This window comes from Neopsephotus bourkii, unplaced genomic scaffold (assembly GCF_033783945.1).
Source record: "Neopsephotus bourkii isolate Nb327-2 ecotype Australia unplaced genomic scaffold, CSIRO-AGI_Nbou_v1 NB_1820, whole genome shotgun sequence".
Taxonomy (NCBI): Eukaryota; Metazoa; Chordata; class Aves; order Psittaciformes; family Psittacidae; genus Neopsephotus; species Neopsephotus bourkii.
Window position 1 is genome coordinate 6,307,797 of NW_026902293.1, and position 10,234 is coordinate 6,318,030.

General features: G+C 48.4%; 1 protein-coding gene across 1 annotated transcript; it reads right to left on the reverse strand.

The window, feature by feature from the left end:
- Positions 1–503: 503 nt before the first annotated feature.
- Positions 504–6,936, reverse strand: TCF24 (transcription factor 24). Its single transcript, XM_061342838.1, has 4 exons — positions 6,808–6,936; positions 5,752–5,843; positions 4,458–4,867; positions 504–1,545 (listed from the first exon to the last, which is right to left on the reverse strand). The coding sequence occupies exons 3-4, from the start codon at positions 4,839–4,841 to the stop codon at positions 1,432–1,434; spliced, it is 498 nt and encodes a 165-aa protein (XP_061198822.1). The 5' UTR covers positions 4,842–4,867; positions 5,752–5,843; positions 6,808–6,936; the 3' UTR covers positions 504–1,431.
- Positions 6,937–10,234: the final 3,298 nt, after the last annotated feature.

The following is a 10,234-nucleotide window of genomic DNA, read 5'->3' on the forward strand; positions in this document are numbered from 1 at the left end:
AGCTCGTGTGTTGAGTGATGCCCTGGCAGTGTAACCATCATATCTTAATAAACCACTTACAGCTGGAAATATGAAGTAAATGTATTTCAAATCTTAAAGTATGTTTACTATTTAAAAGAATAATCTTGCTAAAAGCTCAGAGTGCTGCAGGGGTGATGGCAGCTCACACTTTCACCATACTGCCATCTGAGATGGCTTGTCCACCTCTTCCTAATGATTCTCTCTTTTGCCAGGGGCTTGTGGTTCTGTGAACCTGGGCACTCAGCACCTCTGAAAGACATCACAGGTTTGACTCAAGACCAAGAGCAACAGATTACATATATATAGTATATATAAAGGTTGTTCTTCCTAGTATTTTTGTTTTACTTTTTCCTAAATGTAATTTTAGAACTTGAACCATGAAGTCTTCAGAAAGAAGTTACTCTAAATGCAGAATATTACTATTAGAAACTAGCAGTCCTGTACAATGAAAAACAGGCAGTTTTTACAACTTGGTAAGTATATAATGTTCACTGAATAATGTTTAATAAAAGGTTTACCTCGGCAGTAACAAGTAGTACAGTGTTTTACAGAACAGACACATCAGATGGCACTTATTCACTTAGTTTCAACTTTTCCTGCCTAAATACAGATGATGCTTAAGTAAAAAAATGTGCTGTGAACAAACCAACTCCTCAGGCTTCAACGTGAAGTTTTTCTGCTTCAATGCATGAGCCCACTAAAAGACTGGAGAAATGCTCCTCAGTGTCTTGTGATTGTGCAAGGGAAAACACCTAAACACATTTTAAACACGCACCACAATCATACGGATTGACACAAGTGATACTTGATGTGCAGAGCAGCTCGTGGCTATTGGACATGGTGCTGCAAGACAGACCTCAGCACATTTTTACTGGAGGTGAACATGCATCCACCCCTCTGGGAATAGCTCTGGACATCTAAGATTCCCCGAAGGATGAAGCCCTTGCCTGGCAGCCGTGGTCCATGGATTTCCAGCATTGGCTTTATGCAGTGAAGAAAGTGCAGACAGGATTCTGATTGCTATTTTGAGGCTTGCCTTTCGCTTTCCACCTGAGCCCACAGTGCTCTGCTCTCAGCCAGCACTGCACCCTGCCTTTTCCCCCCTTCTCTGCAGCACACCCCTCTACCACTTGTCCCGGAGGAGGTGAGTGTCTCACTCTACCAGCAGCCACTTCTGCTGGTGGTGGCTGCAGTCACCTTCCCTAATTCCTCTGTTCAGACCCCAGCAATGCCCTCTGTGATAGAGCCAACCACACATCACATTCACTTAATGAGGTATTAATTACATTTAAGAATCAATTCCTTCTCTATAAACAGTATTTCAGGAATTGCAGCTTGTCTATAGATACTATTTTTAACTTAAATATATAAGGTGTAATAAATAATTATTTTTAAAAGCCAGAAGGGAGGTTAGATTTGTGAAGCTGTTGATGTTTCTCCTTGGTTTGCACCATCTCCTTGTGCTGAGTGAGTCAGAAACTGCCCTGTGGCTCCAATGTATAACCTGGAACGCATTGGCCACTTCTGCAAGAGAGGAGAGACAAGCAGAGTGCTGACACACCTGGGATCTTTGCAGTCTGAATGCCGCTCTGCAAAGCTTAAGTGTTGATGGATTACGGAATGAGAAAATAGGAAGCTTGCTATCACCTGGAAGTTCCCATTTTGTCACTTGTTGGGAAAAGTCATTAGAAGCTGGGTAAGGGAAAGGGAACTTCAGCCTGGGTGTTTGTTATCTTTGGTATTTAACCACGAGGCTCTGCTCCCAAACCCCGCTGTGACCCTGCAGGCAGGAGTGGTTCATGCTGGTCAATCCTCCTACCACCACATGTGTAACCAATGCACCATTGGTCAAATAAAGCAAAGCATTCCTCTTTACAGTGCTGGAGGTACTACACGGATACACCAACGCCTGCAGAGACTGCAGCCCTGTGCACATACCTTCCGTGCTGGCAGCCCTACAATACAGGGCCTGCCAAAAACTATCTATTAAAGGGAGTATCTAATTGCTGTAGCACTGACATCTGCTTGTCTTTGTCAGCTCTGGCAATGAACACTGAGACACCCCATCTTTCTGTTCAGTGATTGTTGCAGTCATCAGTTAAATTTGTGTTGGATACTTGCAGCTCAGGTTTCTTTACCCAAGGAAGTTCCTTGGGTAGACAGCAGACAGCTGCTGGACACCCATCTCTAAAGAGGAAGCATTCAGCTCCACTTTGATAAGCCAAGTTCGTTATCAGAGAGGTAGATGCTTGAAAGACAACTTGTCATACACATTGGATGCAAAAATACCTGACACACAAGTCTCTGATGGTAGTTACCAGCTGCCAATTATCACTAGCAGAAAAACACTTTTGTTCCAAAAGAACACAGTTTATTTTTGGACACTTTGGGGAGTAGGCTGGAACCTTTACTGGGTGAAAAGAAACAACAAACACTGCTGTAAAAACTAGAGAGGCTTAATACTGCAGCTGACTCTCAGCTCTTCTATTTAAAGACAGGAAGCAGCAGCATTTTCTCACTTGGAAAGACCATACAACCTCATTCAGTATTTAAATCTCAAGCATGATGTAATGAATTTGTCACCAGCGAGACAGCTGAGTTTAAAGCCATTAACTGTATCTTTTGTTCAGTTACACACAACGGTACCTGAATACTTTCCTCACTCTATTTACTGTGGTTAATACATAAATGCTGTTAAGGTCCTTATTGTCCTGGTTCTCTCATATCCTGCACTTGGGGGGGGGATTGAAGCACATAACATGATTCATCTGTGACACGTGTTTTAGTGCCAACTAAAACAATTAAATTGGCACATAAGCTTGGTTAGACTGATAGAATTTCAAGCCTAAATAAATGCAGGTAAATGGCACATCTGTAAGACTAAAAAATATAATTGCTTAAATGAATCCAGTATTGCTGTATTCCAGCAGGCTGGGAAATGTGCGTCTGGGTCATTCAGCTGCTGTAATAACTATTTACAAGGGTTTTTCTGCAAGTAATAGTCAGTAGCTGATAAAAAGCACTGTAGGAGACCTGTGTCCTTTCACTCTGACCAAGGGACTAACAGAAGCGGCTTCAAAGTTACTTGAAAATACATCACACTGTTTTTGTTTCTTAAATTAGAGCCATCTTCCAATTGCTGTACAGGTTTTGCTTTCTGGAAGAGCTGTTGATCAATCATATGGCCTCAGCAGCATACATTCATATTGCACTTTTTACAGTCACTAATGCCATGAATAAGAAACTCTGAATTAAGTTCACTTCATAGGAATTAAAGATTACCTCACAGATTAATCTTAATTAAATCATTCTGAATTCATCAGACTGTTTAAAACAAACAAACACCCCACCCCAGGGCTCTTAACTTGCTCCCTGAGACCAGAGCCAAAGAAAACACACCATGGTATTCGAGTCCCTTCAGTCAGTGAGCAATGCATGTGAACACAGTTTCTAGCCGCAGGCCCTCCCCAGGAGCAGTTCCCTGTTCTTGTCCCCTCCACATTGCCCTGATGTTATTTTCTTGGATGAAGGGAAGATCTACACTAACCATATGAAATGAACACATCAGGAAAGCACTTTCACAGAAGGGATTAACATGTGGCCAGTGATTAACACCTCCCTTCATGCCATGGCTGCCTGGCAGGAGAGCCAAAGTGGGCCCGGCCCCAGGGCTGCTGTCACAGGACCATGCATCATAGCCAGACGCATCCCCTCCAGTGGGCTCCGATGGGTTTGGTGGGGGGATCACCAAGGTTCCCACATGGGGACTGAGGATGTGCTGGTACTTACTTCCAAAGGGACTGAGCCCCACTAGGTCTGGACTTACACTGGTAGTTTTGTGCAAAGTCCCTGAGGGAGATGGCTCCCAGATATTTCCAACAGGCCCCGAGCACCGAGACAATGGCTAGTCTAGGCAGTGTTCTCGCCTACTCATAGAATAGAATCATAGAATGGTTTGGGTTGGAAGGGACCTCAAAGATCATCTAAGTTCCACCCCCTGCCATGGGCAGCAACACCTCTCGCTTAGACCAGGTTGCTCCAAGCCCTGTCCAACCTGGCCTTGAACACTGCTAGGGATGGGGCAGCCGCAGCTTCTCTGGGCAGCTTCCTCATGATCCTCACAAGGAAGAATCGCTTCCTAATATCTAATCTAAATCTACCCTCTGTCAGCTTAAAACCATTTCCTCTTGTCCTATCATTACATGTCCTTGTAAAAAGTTCCCTCTCCAGCTTTATTACAGGCTCCCTTTAGGCACTATTAGCACTAGGAAGGCTGCTATAAGGTCTCCCTGGATTCTTCCCCAGGATGAACAAGCCCAGCTATCTCAGCCTGCCTATATTAACATCAGCAAGGTAAAAGTAAACTGAAATTTTAGTCTCATCTAAGACCACTCCTCCACTGAGGAGAGACAGCAGCTGATCCTCAGCCCTCCTACCTTGACAGGGTGGAGGTATCCATCCCCTCGAAGGGTACCCAAGCCTTCTCCCGGTGATTCCTCCTCATCCTGAAGGCTGCGGGTGAGGTGTGCGATGTAGGTGGTGGCCAGGAGGAGCACATCCAACTTGGAGAGCTTGGTGTCGGGCGGCACAGAGGGCAGAGTCTTCTGCAGCTCGAGGAAGGCATGGCGCAGGGTCTGAACCCGGCTGCGCTCCCGGGCGGCATTAGCGGCAGCGGGTCTGCCCGGAGAGGCTCCGGCCTGCCGCCCAGCCCCCGGGAGGCTGCAGGGGTTGCTGCCGGCAACAGGAGGCAACACGGAATCGGGCTCTGCGCCCGGGCTGGAGGTCTCCTCGCCTCTCTCATGCAAGTGTCCGCAGTCCATCGGTGACTTCCCCGGCAGGGAGGGACCTGCAACCAACAAGAACATCTCTGGAGCCAGCCCCTGCAGCAAACGCTTTCCAAACCCAAAGATGATTGGAGATACAAGCACTGCCCGTGCCAGGGAAAAGCCGGGATGCAGCGGTGCAAGCTGCTCTTCCACTCGCTGCTTGCAAATTTGATACCACACACAGGTACAGAAGCAGAACTCTCCAGATATTGTATTTAATACCTTTTGGACAGTACTGCATAGAACAAGTTTTCATTCCTCAGAGTCCAGAGACTGCTTCTGAGAAAACCCTTTCTGAAAACAGGCTCTGCTGAGCAGCACTACCTTGGTGGCTCCCATCCACAACCAAGTGAAAATCAGGCTAAATGTGATGTTTAAAAAAACATTATCTCTATAATCTGGTGTGCAGGACTGTCTATATGTATATATATATTCTATTTAGCTGCAATTATTTCATAAAAAGTCTTATAGGTGATCAGTTTGGATTAACAAAAGAAAAATCGCTGCTTTCAGGCAGAGCAGGGTGTGGAGCCACAGGGTGCAGCACCGAGGTTCTGGAGGGCAAAACTTGGTCCAGTTTTATAGGATCAGGAGCAGACTTCTCCTGCCCTCCCTTAATATTATTCAAATTCCCTTGCTAATCCTCTAACACTTTCAAGCTTTAAAAGAATCCTGTAAGCTGTACTTTGGCCATTGGGGGGCAAGAGAACCTTTGGAAAACAACAGCAAAAAACTTTCGAGCAAAGCTAAATGTAAAGCCCGGGAAGTCTTTCCCCAGCTTTCAGAAGTGTCGGCCAGCTCTGCCTGGAGTAACACTCACAGTCCTTTAGCTCATTTCATTCTGCAGTAAAGTGTAATTCCATCAGTGCTCCCAAAGTGCAGCACTCCTTAGCCAGAATCATACCTGTTCCTGTCGCCCTCAGCCAAGGAGCCCTCCCAGGCCTCTCAGATCCTGGCTTCCACGTGCTGGGAGCAGCTGTTTCTGTGACAGCCCAGCTGGAGGAGAAGAACAAGAACAAGCCATCAAAACCTTTAATTTCATTCAAATACTATGCAATTAAAAACAAACAAAAATGAGGTACATAAATGACCCAATATCTACATTTGCAAATATTAACCTTGATTTTGCAAAGCGTTTCAGTCTCACACCAAAGTCTCACAGATGCCCCTCTGCAGCTGCAGCTGGTCACAGCGAAACCCAGGACAATGAACCAAATCACAGGTTTCTAGCAGAAAGGAGGAGAGGTTTCTCAATAACCCATTTTGCAATGCTCTGGTTTGATGGCATTTAGAAGTCACCATTACTTTGGGTGGTCTATTGTGATTTGCTGTTAATGAGGCTCACAGTTTTATCAGGTCAGGGTCTCTTAAACAGAGGTACAGTTCAGGCTGAGGTTATTTGTTAAATACTGTATGTGCATCATAACTGTAAACCAAAGGGGAAAACCCTCTTTTTTTTTTAATGGTAGTACCTATGACCAATATAAAACACTGAACTTGTTTGAGGGAGGGCTGAAAAATGGTCCTTAAATTGGCTGTTTCCTTTGACTTACAGGAAGAAAAGGTGCCATGTGCTTTTTTTATTGGTGTTTTCTCATGTGTTCAGGCACAGTCAGGTCTGGATGCATTTTAGCATCAAAGAGAAAACAAAAGTCATCATTATTGTTTAGTCAAGACGATCATGAGAAGTAGCAGAAGAGCACAGGCTCATGTCTATCAGCAGTGTTTCTCGTTTGTCACCCAACTAAAATCCCACCAAAATGAGGAATTATTCCCCTATTAGTGGAAAAGCCTGAACTGCCCAACACAGACCAGCTTCATATAAATCCCTGCTTGCCCACTGCAGTACAGGACTAGGGCTGGTGTACACACTGTTCTTATGGTGCTGTGTTGGTACATAGCCAGAGTTAGAACTGGGATCATTTTCTGCACGAAGTACAGGACATTAACATGCATGTACCTAAAACCCTCATCTCCTTGGGCGCTCCTTGAAGTAGGAATTTCTGGTTTACAAGCTTCACATCTACGCTGGATGAGATCCTGGGCCTATGGGAAACAAGAAAAGGCAAAGTTTCAGCTGTGAAAAGGAGAGATTTCACTCTGAGTTAATCTGTTCTCTGTCAGATTTTCTATCATATACGTACAGCAAACAGCTCAGGAAAACCTGCTGCATAGAAGCGCGGGATCCGCTGTAGGTGCGTACGTACATGCAGTCAGAACACGGTGGTTCCTGTGCACACACTGGGGTGGGCAGCGTCACACTCCCGGTAAGGAGGTCGCGATCACCCAAACCTCACGGCCCGAAAACCTGTTGCTGAGCGCTAAAGTAAACGAAATGCCCCAGAGCAACAGCCGGTTTCAATGTAGCCGCCTTTAAAAAGAGAGAGGTTTGGATTTTAAGGTCGTTGCAACGATTTTTGCCAACACCTGCTTGCTGCAGACCTGGAAACGCAGGGGTGAGTATTCTAAGTATTCTTATTTAAGTATTTATACTCTTCTTAAGGCATCCCTATTGCAGTATTTCTAAAGCGGGCAGATGCATTCACGGTTTTACATGACAGTACAAAAGCAGAATCAGTTTGAAACCTAATCAGTTTACCGAAGAAAACAAAGCTTATTTTAGTTCTATATTCCGTGTGAACAAAAGGACATCAGGAAAAGATCGAAAACACCAAAGCGGAGCACACAGACTAGAAAGAAATAGGTGGGAACCTCAGATATAGATGAAAGCCTCCGGTAATCTTGCTGTCAGCTTTTGCCGTTGTTCCTAGGGGGGGAATACAGTGAACCTGCGTTGTTTTGCATCGGGTTTAAGAACACCTCGTCCTTCGCGTAACTCAGTAACAGTTAACGAAACCACTGTCTCCGAAGCAGTGAAAGCGGACCTCGCCCGTTCGCGTGCGAAGCCAGCACAGTCGCTGACCCGACCAATACCGTCGAGTCCCCGCCGGCTGCGGTACCACGGCCGCCCCATCCCGCACCGGCGGAGGATGAACCCGTCCCCTGCGGGGATCCCCCGCGGTCCCCATCCCGGGGATGAACTTACCGCTCTCGTCCGGAGCAGAGCCACCCGGCGCAGCCCCAGCACGACCCGTCCCGCGGCGCCCGTCTTAAGGCGTCGCGGCCGGTGGGCGCGGCGGGGCTGGTCGCACCTGGCCGCTGGGCTCCCCCCGCCCGCTCGGGCAGCAGCGACCGCCCCTTCCCCGGCGGGTCCGTCATTAATCACAGAGCTGTCGGAGGGCGGCATCTCCGCACGGCCCCCATCTTCCCCCTCAGCCGGTGCGGAGGTCCCGCGCCCGCCGTTTTTCTCAGGGTGAAGTAACGTTTCTGCTGGAGGACAGGAACACAACCGCTGCGTGGGACGGGGGGGTCCCGGGCGAGGCTCCGTCCCGCGGCCGCGGCAAGGGGGTCGGTGGTGGCTGCCTCCGGGGCCCCGACACTCCTGCGTGGGTCCAAACGCGAACGGGACTAGGCGCTGCCGGGCGATTGCAACGTGAACGGGGAGCGATTAACAGGCGGTAACGTTAATAAGAAGGGGCAGTCAAAACAAATCCTGGCGGTATAGAATCGGCCCGGAGAAACATTTTGAACGAAGCCCGATCGTGCGATAACAGGGACCCAATAAATCACGCCTCGGGGGCAGTAGAAAAACAAAAGTCTGAGCTGTTCGCTGCCGCTTTTGCAGCCGAGAAAATCAAGAACTTAATCTTTAGCGGCAACGGGGAGTCCCGGGCAGGGACGATCTAGGGGCGGGATGGACAAGCCCGGCGAGCACACGGCTGGGGGCAGCCGCTCCCGGGGAGCCGCGCACCTGACCCTGACCCCGGCCCCTGTCCCGGCCTCGGCCGCCGCAGCCGTGGGCCCCCGGCACGGCTCGGAGCGGGCGGAACGCTCCGGCCCGAGTATGTCACACCGAGAGGAACGCGCAGGAGCTGCCGGCCGGGGGGGACCCCCGGCCGTGCCCCGCCGAGGCCCAGCGGCTGGTGAATTTAAATGCTAAAGCTGAAGCTGTGCCTCAGCATCGGCCTTTGCCTGGAGCTGGCAGCCTCGGTAGGGGGTTTCCCATCTTCTGTCTGGCCTTACTGTGACCAAAGTTATTCTGTCAGTGTATACAAGGTCGTGATTATGGGCTTCACCCACAGCACAGACCATCCTTCAGCCTCCTGGTGCCTGGAAGAATGATGGCTGCAGCCTCTTGGAGGATGGTGGAGGTATCTCCAAGCATCCCTGCTGAGCCAACCTCACATCCTGGCCCATGCCTTAGTGACAAGGTTTCTAGGTTTGCCTCCAGTGCAAGTGAACATTCCCAGAACCTTTCTGCAGCTAAAACCTCTTAGAAGTTCACTTGCTGGACGCCTCTCTGCTTAGCCGGTCTCTGGGGCTCAAACAAGCAGTTCTTGAACAAAGCCCCAACTGGTGTTGAAAAGATGCTGGCTAATACCAGTTCTGTAGGGAGCAGAGCCTTGTCTTCCAGACTCAGTTTCCCTGGGGCTCCTCTTCCAGTCTGCAGCTGTCAAACGAGTGCTGACTGGGTCCAGTGCCCAGATCTGACTGGGGGCCTGCTGTCCCACACCTCACAGAGGTGTCCTGGCTCTGCCTGCCCAAAGAATGCCTGCTCAAAAGGACATCTAAGGAGACTGGGGGACACTTGGCTCCGTTAATGTGAAGGGGTCAGTGACAGGCAGGTGTCCAAACTGCCTGAGACTTCCCAGCACCTTAAATTAGCAAATCTAGGTGCTGTGCTCACCTTCACTGCCCTAATGGATTTAATGACACAAAGTTACATGCTGTTTAGACCTTAAGCAACCTGGTCTAGTGGAAGGTGTCCCTGCCCATGACAGGGGGCTGGAACTAGATGGTCTTCAAGGTCCCTTCCAACCCAAACCATTCTATGATTCTATGACTGCCCACTGTACATGCACGGAATTCAGCCTCGGAGCAGGAAACCCAGCAAAAGAGCCTGGAAGAGAGGTGATGCAACCCCTATCACCAGCTTTTGGCATCTCCAAATCCCACTTTCTGCAGGGTGCAGTTAGGGAGATTTGTGAGCAGGGTTTGGAGAGACCACCCTGGCTGCTAAGACCATTACCACAGAATATGTGCTTTAGATACATTAAAAACCCCAAGAGGTACAAAGGTCAAGACAGTTGCTCTTTTGCCTCATCAAGACTTTCTCTCACCAGAACTCCTCTGTTGTAACCACGAGTAGATCCAGTGATTATTTTCTTGTATGAACCCACTACTGAAGTCTAAAGCTGTGACAAGCTGCTGCAGCTGTTTCTTCTCCCCCAGTTAAATGCCTGAGAATTCCTTTCCTGCCTCACCTTTCGCAGTACATTTCAATGAGAAACACCAGGGCCACAGAAGAGCCATATTTCCAGTGATTT